The sequence below is a fragment of the Rhopalosiphum maidis genome, chromosome 4 (genome assembly GCF_003676215.2).
Source record: "Rhopalosiphum maidis isolate BTI-1 chromosome 4, ASM367621v3, whole genome shotgun sequence".
Lineage (NCBI taxonomy): Eukaryota > Metazoa > Arthropoda > Insecta > Hemiptera > Aphididae > Rhopalosiphum > Rhopalosiphum maidis.
In genome coordinates this window covers 46,181,927-46,197,132 of record NC_040880.1, presented here as the reverse complement: position 1 = coordinate 46,197,132, position 15,206 = coordinate 46,181,927, and the positions used below count along the sequence as shown (strand labels likewise).

The window sequence follows — 15,206 nt, the reverse complement described above, 5'->3', positions numbered from 1 at the left end:
AACCGTCCCGCACTAAACGACTGAACTTCATTTATATGTGCACCTGAGAAATTTTATAAAATATTAAGAAGTAAATTTTCTGTATTAGATCTATTTGCTATAATGATCGAAAAAAAACAAGCTAATCGTTAAAATTAAATTAAATTGTAAGATACCTACCTATTAAAAATAACTTAAACTAGCTTATTACAGCGATTTTGATTGCTGACACCTCGCCGACGCTATACGCGACTGCTTTAGATGTTTTTTCATTTAAAATTTGTAAATTATTAGGGTAGGTACCAGTGGCGCCGAAGTACAAAATTAAATCTATAGCAAGGACCTACTAGGTACATTAAATATAAGTACCTCTTGTGTTATCAACTATTCAAATACCGGCGATTGCTACAGGCTCCATTTTCAGGATTGGTAAATTGGACCTCAAATGACCTTATCTCGGGTCGCGGAAAAAAAGATAAGTAGTAGGTAAGTCGAGTCCCAGAATAAAAAGGATAGTACATTAAACATAATATGTCTAATTTATATAGTTATAGTATAAATATGGTATTTGTGGTATAAATTAAAATACATGTAGTTTTTATAATATTATGTTCTCGGTAAAAACTTAAATGATAAAGATTTAACAAATTCAGGTCGGGTTATCATATCAATAGCATATTTTGTATTTTTGTCATTTTTGCCCTTATTTATTATTTGTTTGTAATGTTTGTTTATCTATCGATGCGTAGCGTATAATTAATTGGTGTCGGGCGGTGTACCACTATCGGCACTGGGTGATTGTAAACTCTCCCGGGTGCATATTAACATAACTTCTATGTTGTACTAACTAAATAACTAAATGCAATTTCTGAGTGTGTAAAATATTACAATATTTAAAGATAATTATTATTTACGAATAAATGAACAATTGATATTTGATAATAGGTAAGTTCACTTTAATATTAAAGCATTTAAAGCTAACAACACAGGATTGGTTTAGCTGAACTCCAATTTCCTACGAATCAGAGAGAAATCAAAAATAATTAGGCTTGTTGTATATATTATGTATATACTTACATTTAGCACTGACAACCTCTTGATATAATATAACCTTAATTTGCATTATCATTAACGATTAATTACTCTTTAATTTTAGTCAGCACTATTTCCTTATCGTTTTTATTTGATGTTGCTAACGAGTATATACAACCCCTACACGCCCCCACAACAGGTACAGATCCGAGTAGTAATGATGTTATATGATGTTGATGTGTACCAATATTAAATGTCGTCATTTTAAGATAAATTAAAGCTTCACCTCCCACCAACGGCTTATTTTGGCATGTCCGCTCAGTTTAACTTTGAAGATGGTACATAATATTTTTCCTTTTTGAAACGGATTTGACCGCAGATACATGAATTAATATTACTTCTGCACAGCGATGTGTACTTAATGATAACGGCATAAAAGACAACATAAAAATTGCGACAGCCTTTTAGATAAATTTCCGGATAGCGGTCAGGCACACCTACAGTAATTTGCACCTTGCACGCTTTTATTAATGCAGCATCAGCAAATAAAAATACAATTTAATCATCGATAAAAACATTGGTTTTATTTGGGTTACAAATAAATAATAACGTATAATGCACATGTTAAAATAATATGATGGATTAAAAATATTAAAATAACAAAATATATGTACTCATATAGAATATTACAATTTTTTTATCATCTACTTGTATATTATACAATATGTATGTATTTTTAATATAATATACATTAATATTAAGCACATTTATAAATGTATTTAACAGTAAGCTTTGAGTTAAAAAATGTACAATGATATATATTGTTCTGTTGCATTCTTTGTATATATACATACACACACACACACACATGCATACACAAACATAAATTTCGTTTAAACATTTAAACTTGTTAAAAAAATATAAATAAATAAGAGGAATAAATAAAATAAACAATATTATACATTACTATAAAATATTATGTTACGCGTACTACCTAATTTTAATGTAACTAAAACATATTGATGTAATATTAAGCACTTAGAACACACGAGCTTATCGTTGGATAACAAACACGAAAAGTCCATTGCACGTTGTATAGTGTTAAATAATTATATTAATCCTTGTTTTATTACTTATAAAAAATTTAAATATTGTTCGAACTGGACAAATTTGCACTATTAATGGTTAACACAATATTAATTGTAAACAAACCATTATTCAGCTCATTCAAAAATTAATTTTACTATGGAAATTAAAAATTACATGGATATTGAATGACATGGAATATTTTAGAAAAAGGAACTTTAATAGATTTACTAGGTAAATTGACACCCTTACTTATTTGTGAATGACTATTGTCTATTGAAATTACTTTATTTAATTAGATTATATAATTTGTGCATCAGTGTAGAGTTCTATCTATAGAAAACAATTAAAATTATTTTTTAGTCAATTTGAAAAACTAATAATTGAGCGAAATTGAGCATTTTCTCTTAATCACCAATGAACATAAATACAAATTTGTTGTATTTTAGTCTAATAACAAAAAAAACACTAAATAACAGTAAATGAGTTAAATTACTAATAATGTATGGAAATTATGGAACATTGATGATGAATATTGCACACAAAAAAATAATGTAAAGCCATTGCTTCTGCAGTTTGAAAACATTTTACTCTCGTTCAACAGTGTATTATATTTAATGCACTAATTTATTAATTAAGTAGTTGGATAATTGATATATTTTATCCTGTTAAAATTCAGAAATTAAAAATAATGCAAAACACTAATAATATTAAATTAATTGTTTATTAGTAATTATTACATCATTATATCAAAGATAACACTTTGATAATCTTCTAATATAATATACTAACTATATTATTATTAATTAATACAATTATACACACAGCAATTAATTGAGATGATTAATCCTCATTTTAATTTAATGAAATATAAATAAATATACTCTATTGTGTATAATTATAAAATTGATATTATTTGGCACTAAAATGTGTACGTTGTTTGGAAAATATAGGAATACAAGTTGCAAATTTATTAACTTATTATTATTATACAAATGCATTATCTCCTGGAATTGATATTGATAACTTTGAGACTATATTTTTTATTATTATTATTATTATTATATATATTTATATATTATATACATTATATAATGCAATGTTTCTATGATAAACTCCAAAATATAATATTCAGTAATAATGTAATGTATATGCATATATAAATATAACAATAGAAAGATTAGTAAATAGATTCAACTGCTGAAAAAATAATTTATTTAGGTTACTAGCCGGTTTTAAATAGAATATTGTTCATCATCAAATACATATTGTGCAGTAAATAGAATTGTTGGATACAATCAAATGAAGTATTATAATTTATCTCAAAAGCACATACTCAAAAAAAAAAAAAATGAGCTAATGAAACTTTTAAAATATTTGTAAGATAATGACAAGGAATGTTTGTTAAAATAACTGATTAGTATTAATTTTAAATTATTCACTAAGCACAAGTCTCTTCAGCCCAACCGTCGCTGTCATATTCACTGCCAGATGCAGAATCAGAATCAGAAATTTCAACAGCTACACGGCGTGCCAATATAGAAGCAACATCATGTAATGCATTGCTACGTTCTCCTTCTTTTTGTTTTATTTTTTCTACTTTTCTCAGCTCAACACCTTAACACACATAATATTTATTTTTTAATTAATAAGATATATTTAAATCATTGATAACATGTATATAAATCAATATTAATATCTTACCATCTCTAATAGCCTTAAGCAAATCACTACGTGGATCATAATGAGCAACATGACCTGGCCCAGGTGTTTTTTTCAATGCACTCACGGTGCCACTACTGATATTGGTTACCGTTGTTTTTAAATCATTAATGATACCGTTTAGAGGTCTCACATTATTACAGTCAGCAGGAAGCACCAATGGTTTCGATTGAATAATAAGATTTGATGGAGACTTCTATACAAATAATGAAAATATTAAATAATACAATCATCTAACAACATCTACAATTATAAAAAAAATTCAAGTATTTACTTGTTTTGGTGGTGATTTTACATCTCCATTGGCTAATGATGCAGGTGGATCAGGCATTGGTGGTAAAGGTGGAGGAGGTGGAATGTTAGCTGATGGTAAAGGAGGACTAATAGATACGGGTGGTGGAGGTGGTGGTAAAGGTTCAGTAAAAGGTAAATTGTTCTCAATTGGAGGAGGTGGCGGAGGTGGTAATGTTTCACGATTGGAACTCAAACTGCGACCACGAGTTGGAGTGCTAGCTGATGATACAGTGGGTGTACTAAATTGAAAAATAATGTTACAATAATATTAGAAGAAATTATAATAAAAATTATGATTAGTCAAAACTATATCTCACTTACCTGTTATTTGAATTATTATTGCTTGGAGGAGCAGGGGGTGGTTGAGTTGGTCTAATTCTACCTCCCCGACTTGGTGTTCCCAATGGACTAATTACTTCACCCATACTACCCGTGTACTGGTAATTATTTTGTTGCGTTTGATGATTGTATACATTAGATTCATCATACATCATATTATTGCTACTGAGTGGTGCAGCATAATTATTGCTAAAATGTAAAACATCTCAATGAAAACAATTTTTTTCAATATAAAATATGTACTTTAAAAATATTTCAATTTACCTATCTATTATATTCATAGGGGGAGGACTATAAATACGCCCATCTACCATGTTATTTCCAGTGTGATGATTATGAAGTTGTTCTGGGCCGTAAGATCGACGTAACTCTATACTATTTGGTCGTGATGGTCGGTGTTGATCATTCATTGATAAGCCCAACATCATTGTACTTTCTTCCATATATTCATAAGGCTTAAAAAAATATAAGCAATTTAAAATTAAAAGCTACACAGTAGTTTAGAATATGTTAATAAATCAATAAACAATATTTTTAAATATGGATATCTGACATTGAAAATTAAATAAATATTTTTAAGTGTAAAATATATACCTGATGTGGTGCTCTATAATGAGAGTTATCTTGAGGCATAATATACTCTCCATGCTGAGTAGCAAGTTGTCTTTGCCGTTCTCTCGTACTATATGGTTGTCGGACTCTTTTTTTATGACGACCACCGCTTCCTTCTGCTTTAGGTCTATGAGGCTATTGAATTAAAAAAATCAAGTTAATTAACAAAGTTTACAATGTATTGCATTAATAAGAATAACCAAAATTTAAGAAAATACTTTTTTTCCACGATCATGCATCATTTTTTCAGTGTCTTTTAACATTTCTAACCTCCATAAATTGAAAAAGTAATCTGGATCTGTATAGAACTTCATACCATCCTTACCATCCTCTCTATATGTATATAATTAAAATAAAAACAATTATTAAAAATACTGAAAATACTCCAATAATTCATGTTTATTATTTTTTTTAATTACCGGTAAGGATTGAGTTTGTAAAGAGGAGGTGGCTTATCACATTGAGAATACATTTCAAGCATAGGTGCAGGCATTGTATCCCTTGAAAGAACTTGTTGATCAAATACAATAGCACTTTTAAAAGCTTTTCTCATATGAATGTCTTGTAAGGATACTAAAACAACAATACATATTAAGTATTTAAAAATTTTAAATTATTCATAATTTACATGAAATTTTAAGTATAAGAATGAATTTAAATTTAAATAAAGTAGATTTTAATTACCTTCTTCGCCAGTACTATCTAATTGTTTTGTGTTGACAGATAATCTATCTAACCTAATTTGTAATGAGTTAACTCGTACAGTAAGTGAATGGGCTTCACGTACAAGTTCACCAAACATATCTTCAGCTTGTTTAGATAGGCTTGACAATTGACGAACTGTATTAGCAAGGGTGCCATTTGTGACAGCTTCTAACTCATTAGATATTGAACTCGTAGCACCATAACTTCCCGCTTGTGAGACTGTGTTACGTGCTACATGCACGGGTTCTACGACACGCTTTGGTAATGGCATAGTTTATGTATACTGAAAAATAAAAGAAAAAAAATTATGAAATACTTTAATTATTTTTACAAATAGATACATAAAGACAGTTAGATTAAATGTTAGATGTGCTACAAAAATATTGTGGATTATTTCTCAACAGAAAAATGTTAAAAAACTTTTTTCCTATTTATGTATTATGTTATAAATATTTAAATTATTTTAAATTATTAATATGAATATATTGTGAATAAATTATATTTTTTACTAAGTACAAATAAATTTAGTCATATAAGTACATGTTATTTATAATTAAATGATGATGTATACAAACAATTTAACTACCAAATTACCTAAAATAAAAGTTTTGATTCTTAAATCCATAAATATTATATACTTCTTAATATTATTATACTTACTCATTGATTACCATAGGCACAAATAGGGTAGGACTTTGGGAGGGGAGAGAGGGCTTAGCCTCTCAAAAACTAATGATTTAACTACCAAATACATTAGAAATACGGTATAAAACTGACCTACAATCCCTTCAAATTTCAAACACTATTTTACCTATATTAATTACTATACATTTTAATTTATTATAATTATAATTATATAATAAATATAGGAAAATTGAATAAAGTATAAAGTAAATATTATAGGTATATTTTATTTTGTTGAATTATACTTCTACCGTCTTCTTACTAAAAACATATAATTTCATGCTCCCCATGTTTTTAATCAATAACAATTAGATGGGTAGGTACTACATAGTTGATTGTTATTATGATATCGCTCAACTAGTGATGAGGGTCAATTTAAACATTAATTTGTTTCATTGATACACATAGGGGGCATGTTGAAATATATTTGTTAAATTTAAAATTCACATAAATTACATTTAAAAATATAATATATAATACAATTTTGACTTTAGTCTTTCCTACCTAACATCTTACTATTATATTCATAGCAAAAATGAATAAATTTAATTGTTTAAATTAATAAAATATAAGTAATTAAGTTTAGATTTCAAAATGATATTATAAAAATGTATTACTTTATTAGGTACCTACTTAATTTAGGTAAGGGTTTAAATATTTGTTTTAATTATTAATTCAATTAAATACACACATAATATCATGAATATTTTTATAAAACTATAATAAGAGGCAAATTTTCTAAACATAATATCTTTCTGATATCTTATTACTCCCACTTAGCTACAAAAAAAAAATAAATAAATAATAATCTAATAATGCTATAATTACCTTATACATGTAAAAATATATACATAATTTCCATACTACCTACACAATATAGACACACACGAGTTTAATCTATATACATTATTACATAGTTATATTATAATATAAATACAAGATAAGAAATTTATTTTTATGAATAGTCATTGTTTTAGGTATTCATTATTTATATATTTAGCTTTGGCAATAATAATTTTTACCAAATAACATACAAAAAATTAAAATTAAAAAGAGAAATAGTAACTAGTGATATTCATTTTCATATTTTATTATTAACATGCAAGTATATAAATTTATATTTATTTTACAAATCTACCTCATGAAATACAACTCTAGTGTATATTTGTAACTATCTTTAAAATTAAACTATAATTAGATTTGATTTTTAAAGCCAATAAATATAAAGTTTATTATTATTAATACTAGTCACTTTTATAAACCGGTTAATATTATTATCTCATAACAGCAAAAATAAAAAATAATCTTAAAATTTAGAAATAATTAGTTAAAATACACGATTGTACTACTATTATCATTATTAACACTTAAACCTGTGTATATAATACCTACAAATGCACTGAAAAATAATACTAATTTACGTTAAATTATATATCTGCTTGATGTTTTAGGGGTACAATAAAATTTCTGAGTGTCTAAAAAACTCATTGACTACCTAATAAATTACATAGATATTTCAATATTAATAATTAATTAAATACAAAAGTAAATATCACAGGTTATCGCCATAATTTTAGTAACTTTTATATATGTAATAAGTAAATTGAACAGACTAGGAATAAAAAGTTTGATTTATACCTACCAATGATTATTTACTATGAAATATAATAATTAATAATTATTATAGTTCAGAATAAATAGCTATTATTTAATAGCTGATTTAGTAAAAAAACAAGAAATGAAGTTATTTACTTATCAAAATCTTATAAAATGGGAGCTACTGAGAAGCTAACTACTAAGAAACGACCTTACTCAATAATGTAACCTGTACAAACGATAAGCCTAAAAATAATTCATCCATATTAATTTATTTTATAAAACGTATGATTAATGACTGATAATACTTAAAAAAATTATTGTAACAAAGTATATAACTACGGTTAATATGAGTATTATGCATTATTTTCTACAAACTGTACAAAAAATTGATAAATTCTCCAAATAATGTAAGTCAAATTGTTCACATAATATCTACTGTCTATTAGATATAATAGAATAATAACTATGAAAAGTATTTTGTTGATAAAAACCAGATTAATTTATTCTATTTAGTATTTAGTCATAATGCATATCAGCTACATGTTTTTACTGATAAGCATGACAGTATCTACTAAATACCTATATGTTAAATATTAAAATGAGAATGAGATCATACATTTATAACCAACATTTTGGAGTTGTTAACAAATAATATAAACAAATATAGGTGGGTCAAAACAAATTAAATCATAGACTAATTAATAACCAATAAAATTGAAATTGTCATCAATAAGATATGTTTATAACGGGCGTTTCCCGTAATGTAAATATAAAAGTTGTGCTACAAAGACCTCTAAACGACAGCTAATGTTACAAATTGTGAGCAATAACAAATTCTTGAAAACATTGATGGTACCAACCACAAATGACATCAGATTATTGTAGATAAAATGTCAACTAAACATACAAACATCGAGTTGAATGATTCTAACGACATCGGTCAGATGCGTCCTAGTCAAACAGCTAACAACTGAACAATTCAGAATGTAAACGAATGACAGACAAATTGTATCGGACACATACATACCCCAAGCTCTATACATTTTAGTGTAGACTGGGTATATGACATGTTATACGCATGTACCTTAGTACAGCACTACAGCGTACGATTAAGCAGTCATAGGCTTGGACAGTACCACAGGTGTCGTCGATCGGACACGACGGACACGGTACATAGTACGATTATGTGTAGATTGCATACACCTGTGTGTACATGGAACTGTACCGTGTCGTGCCGATCACACGTCCGACGAAAAAACAGCAACGAGAAACACGAATAGTAATGAACTGATGTGTATACAAACAACTACGCAATTGCTAGGCGCGACTCCGTCGCCAGTAGCACGTCCACTCACCTCGGTGGTCATTTAGCAGCGATCCGATTCGGGTGACGCCAATTGTTCGGGGTGCTGACGTCCGTCACCGCGGGAACTACGCCATGTCGACGGGTCGGGCATCAGACGTCGACGGCACGAACACGCACGGTACGTGCGAGGACGGATTACGAAACGGGCGGCGGAAATTCGTGGCGCGCGATAGATAAACAACACGGTGGCTCAAGGACTGGCGTGTAGAGGCGGAGAAAACGTTCGATAGTCGATACCATCGATTATCAGTCGCGCTGGTGCTGTCCGCGAGCGACAGGATTGTAGTACCAACAAATGGCGTACGGTATAATAATAATATATTATATCGCCGCCCTCTACCAGTGGCACATGGAAGAAAAAATACGCACCGACTTGTATTCGGATAGTATAATCATGACAGACCGCTTATATTTTGTATACACACACACACACACACACATATATATATAATAATATATTCTTATTTATTATTATTATCCGTAGTTGTGAGGATTTAGATAAATCTATTTTAGCTTCGGTCATAATGTTATACGTTACGTATATGTCTTAAGGTGTCTGGTGTATATAGTAATTGTCTACATCGTGTTTGTTACTATACAATTATTATTTATCACATTAATATTATCATATTATTATGCCATACTATAGTTTAGTAGGCACAATCACAGAATAATAGTTGAGATACTACATGCTCTTAGAATAATGATTTCAATATGTAAACCTTTGTGTGAAAAAATTGTCGTTGTTTTTTACACTGGAAGTTATACCTTAGAAACTTTCAAGTAAAAGTTTTTTTTTTTCATTAAAAATGGAGGAATTCAAAATAAAAGTTTTAAACGTCAATATGATAAAATACCAAATCGAATTTTGACCTCCGTAACTATTATTACTTTTTAAATTATATTTCATACTTACCTAGCAAAACATTTTGTAAATCAAATAAAACTAATATTATTCAATTATTGCAGACTCTGAACAATTAAATAAGTTAAAATATATTTTGTTATTTACCCACCTCCCTTATCGCCTATCGGATACTTTTTTTTACTTAAACTTACCGCTTATTTATACGAGAATTTTCAATTTTTTTTTTGAAATAATATCATCTTTAAAACAATTATTTATTTGTTGGTATAACTATTGTGAAGTAAGCATGGATATACGATGATTAAAATTTAATTATTTTATTACATTCAACAGTTTCAAGTTTCTACGACTTATACTTTTTGAATAACAACAAATATCTTAAATCGTTTTAGGATATATATCGTTATTTTACGCGATTTTGTAAAAATTTAAATTTCATACGCTCATTAAATTTTTTCTGTATTATTAACGCTGCAGTTTTTTTTAGTAATTTGAAGAAAAACTTAAGAAGAACTTTGTATTGGGTTTTTTAACCTTAGGTATAGTAAATCACAACAATTCTATGAATTTTCAATTGAAATTCCTTGCAAATGTTCGTGATTTTGACATATTTTGTAAACATTTGAGCTTCAAACGCTTATAAATTAAAATTGTGACTAACAATGTTAGATTTTTTTTTTACTACAATAAATACACCTTGTATTAAATTTTAAAGATTTTTTTGAAAGCCAAATTTTTTTCATAGTTTTATTATTTCAATCGTCTATAAATAGCTTAAAAAGTCATAATATTTTGAAAATTCATTCATAAATATATATAACGCTAATATAAACATTTGGTGAAAATTTCAAATATTTACAATGATTTGTTTTTGAGTTATAACAAAATAAAAAAATCGATTATATCAAAAACTGGTCATGCGTAAAAATTCCTGTTTTTCTGTTAGTTTTTTAAGGCTTTACCTGATGCTATTGAAAATGATTGGACATTTTTTACTTTTAATCTCCCTAAGTACAAACTAGATTAAGTTTCCTTTTAGAAACGAGTCAGAAACTCAAAAGTCAAAAATCAAAGCACTATTACTATTTACTACTCCAAAACGACCAAAACAGTGATGACAGACAAAAATTAAAAAACACACATCATTGTAAAATCAATAAATACATCACTCCATTCAGAAACTAATATGGAATAAATTACTATAGTTATAGGTACCCTGGTACTAGTGGTACCCATTTAAAAATAGAAAAATATAATTAATTTTTTAAATTTTTCAAAAAGAAAATTGAATTAAAAATAAGTTAATATACATAGTATACCTTTAACTAAATTAATGTATTTTCATTGTTATCAATCGATGTTTTTCATCAAGTAAAAATAGATAAGTGTTTATTAATATTTCATGTCCTCGTGAATTCGTGTTGTAGTTTTCTAAGAGCCAAACTAAGTACTAACCTACAACTTACTTTCATTGTATTTGTATATATGTAATTGTACTAATTGGATCACGGATAAGTAGGCCAAATAGGGCTATACCCAGTGCCGGATTAACGTATAGGCCAAGCAGGGCCTAAGGGCGCCTTAATTTTAAATCACATAAAGGTCTATCGTCTATGACGTCTAGTACAAGTGGCAAAAACACGAAATTGACATTCCCTTGTAATAGTTCTGACTAGAGTAAATAGTAATAACATTTTAAATATAAGTATATAGTCATAGTATTTTCAATATTATGCCAGTTTTAGAATAACTACAATAAATATTTATAAAAATAAACATATCATGATAAGCAAAGATAACAAATCAAGGAAATAATACATTTTCCATTACTTTAATTAATATTTAATATTACAATAAATTGTAATTTTTAATTATAACACAAATAGGAAGCACATTATATCTGCTCCACAAATCACTATTCCCCCAAAAATGTGGGTAATTATCAAAAATTATATTATTGAAGACAGATTTATGTTAATCAAAATCCATCCAAGTTATTCATTATTTAATTTTAATTGATATGTTATATTTTTATGGCTTTGCAAGCATAGTGCATCGTATTTTCGTACAGGAATATGAATATCATGAGCCTTAAAATTCTAAACATCTAATAACAATCATTGTTTTTCTGAATTTTATATAATTTTTAATTTAACTAAATCATGGTAATATAAAATAAATTTTGCAAATAAGTTGTATAAGAAGTTTTTTATAAGTATATTAGAACAAAATGTCCTTATTACTTGTTAATAAACAAAAATGTTTTTTAAGGGCGTTATGTTATACGGGCCTAGGGGCGCCAAATCTCTTAATCCGGCACTGGCTATACCTATACGTTATTGTTATAATTGTTATATTAAATTCTCACTGTATGTTAATGTAACCATGTCGCTGCTATAATAATTAATATATAATTTTATATATCCATATCCTACCTGTAAGAAAAACACGTTTATATAGTATTTAATTGTTATTAGCTAATTATATTATTAGCTTATGATTATTTTTGTTAATTATTAGCTAATATTATTTATCAATTAGGAAGGCGTGGATCCAGAATAAATGTACGGGGGAGGGGAGATACCATGAGCGTATCGTATTTTATCGACTGCCAAAAATAGACATCCTAAAATTTACCTGTGGCAAAGTCTACGTGGGGGAGGACATAGCCCCTTAGATCCGCGCGCCGCGCTTGCAATTAGGTACATATTTTGTTATAACACAATTTTTGTCATCCAAAATGTATTATGATATATATAGGTACCATAGGTATTCACCTATACAAACACACCTAATGTATGTGTATAATGTTATTGATTTGTTTTATTGAGTAGATAATTTACTAAATAGGAAAACAATTATGATTATGTCACGTACCTATTCAGATGTTAACATGCGTATGAGTCGTGTGACAAATTATTCAAAAATCTGACTGATATCTTAGAATTTAAGAAAATCAGAGCAATGTATCAGGCATGTAATTTATTATAACATTATTGGTATTTTTAAGGGGAAGTACTTATAAAACACTATAGACACATTAAAAATATATATTATTAAAAAGGAGACAAAGTTGGCTATAAGTGAGTATTCATCATTGCATGCTTACTCCTAATTGGAGTATTTTCAAGAAATCAACGTTTTCACATATTATCATGGCACTGCTTTGAAATAATAGGTATTGTTTATTATATAGTCTTTTGTGAAGCATTATCTATTAAAGTTCACAAAATTTTTAGTTTAGTTTGTCATCTATTATTTCAATATTACTTAAAAAATAAAAACCAATCCCAAAATTCAAGGTCTAAGTACACCATTGCCCATTGGTTAAAGTACAATAACCAAAAAAATCAGCTTTATCTTAGTTTTAATTGATATGTAATTTCATTTGTGTTTGCTTAACAGTTGTCTCAAAAACCACTATCAATTTTTTATAGCTTTGAACTATTAGTATATCTTTGTTGTTTTAAATATTTATTTGAGTATTTGAATAAAATTGTTCCACAATGTTTATATTTTAAAACTAATTAATTTTTATAAATATTTATCAATTTGACATTATGTTAATCTACAATAAAATACAACACAACTGAAAGTGAGGATTAATTTCCTTAAATACCTACAAAGATGACATTAGATAGTTTGGTAATTATTTATGAAACTCATTGCTTTTACTTTGTAATATAAATTTTCATATTATGTGAATAAAATGAATAATTTTTAAATTCTAAATATTATGCAGTGTCTGTAGTTAATAATTATGTTTACTACCATTCTTATAATCATTTAGTTAAAACTTTGTAATTTTTAAAATTAACAACCTATTTGACAAATTAATAAATATTGGAACATTGTAAATTAAATTTAAAAAATAAACACAAATTATTTAACCAATTATAATTACATATTTTTAATTTTAGAACTTATTCTATTTAATATTAATTATTTGTATTAAACACAATTTGACAATTTAGTTACATATACAAGTTAACTTTTGTGGTATTTTATCAAATAAAAATATCTTATGATGTAGTAGAAGGAGGAGACACAAGTATAACACCATCTCCTCTAACAAACAACATAGGTATAGTACGTTTAGTAGTTTTATATACTTCTTCAAATGTTTCTTCATCAACTTCAATTGTAGTAATAGTTTCTTCAGCTTCTCCTAACACCATGTTTAAATGCTGATCAAAAGCCTAAAAAATTAACATATTTATTTAATTTCATTCAAAAGTTTTCATATTACATTAATTAATTGATAATTTACTAAGATAAATTATAGAAAGACATTAAATTAAAAATTATTTAATTCTGTTGGTATGATAATTATTAAAAAAAAATAATTACTGTATACTGATTACTTTATTACTTAGTGTAATATCTTTTAGAGTTAAATGATTTTTCTAAAAATACAGTCTACAAAGATATTAATATTTACATGAAGTCGACCACGTAATTCTCGGTCATGGCGCATCTTAACATAGATTCGCTCATCAACACTAAGACGAATTAAATCAACTGGCTCTTTGATTGTCACTAATGAAACGGGCTGAAATAATTTAAAAAGTTACATCAAGTGCTAAAAGTAAAATACAAATGCTAATTCAGTTAAAATTATTTTACCTCTGATTCTCCTTCTGGCATTTTAGTTACCATAAATAAAACTTTTTTAAAATTACTTTCTTAAAATAACCGTAAGAAACGTAAGATCAGCCTTCGATCGATTATAGGTAAGTTAAAAAATAACAATTAATAATAAACGAACTACGAATAATTTTTATTTTTTAATTTTAATATTTTACTGGTGATTACTGATTGTTGTTGAAAAGTGAACAAATGTATATAAAACAACATAACCTCAATGATGAAATATATTTTGATTTAGCTTAATAAAAAACTACTAGAGTGCGCTATATG

General features: G+C 27.1%; 2 protein-coding genes across 2 annotated transcripts; both read right to left on the bottom strand.

The window, feature by feature from the left end:
• Window positions 1-2,132: 2,132 nt before the first annotated feature.
• LOC113555741 (wiskott-Aldrich syndrome protein family member 3) lies at window positions 2,133-9,682 on the bottom strand. Its single transcript, XM_026960262.1, has 10 exons — window positions 9,408-9,682; window positions 5,749-6,052; window positions 5,484-5,637; window positions 5,283-5,397; window positions 5,047-5,199; window positions 4,717-4,907; window positions 4,435-4,641; window positions 4,094-4,352; window positions 3,802-4,015; window positions 2,133-3,714 (listed from the first exon to the last, which is right to left on the bottom strand). Exons 2-10 carry the CDS (start codon window positions 6,038-6,040, stop codon window positions 3,539-3,541), a joined length of 1,761 nt encoding a protein of 586 aa, XP_026816063.1. The 5' UTR covers window positions 6,041-6,052; window positions 9,408-9,682; the 3' UTR covers window positions 2,133-3,538.
• A 4,489-nt stretch (window positions 9,683-14,171) lies between these two features.
• On the bottom strand, window positions 14,172-15,114 carry LOC113558227 (sm-like protein LSM3A). Its single transcript, XM_026963719.1, has 3 exons — window positions 14,913-15,114; window positions 14,728-14,838; window positions 14,172-14,485 (listed from the first exon to the last, which is right to left on the bottom strand). The coding sequence occupies exons 1-3, from the start codon at window positions 14,943-14,945 to the stop codon at window positions 14,309-14,311; spliced, it is 321 nt and encodes a 106-aa protein (XP_026819520.1). The 5' UTR covers window positions 14,946-15,114; the 3' UTR covers window positions 14,172-14,308.
• Between the last annotated feature and the right edge of the window lie 92 nt (window positions 15,115-15,206).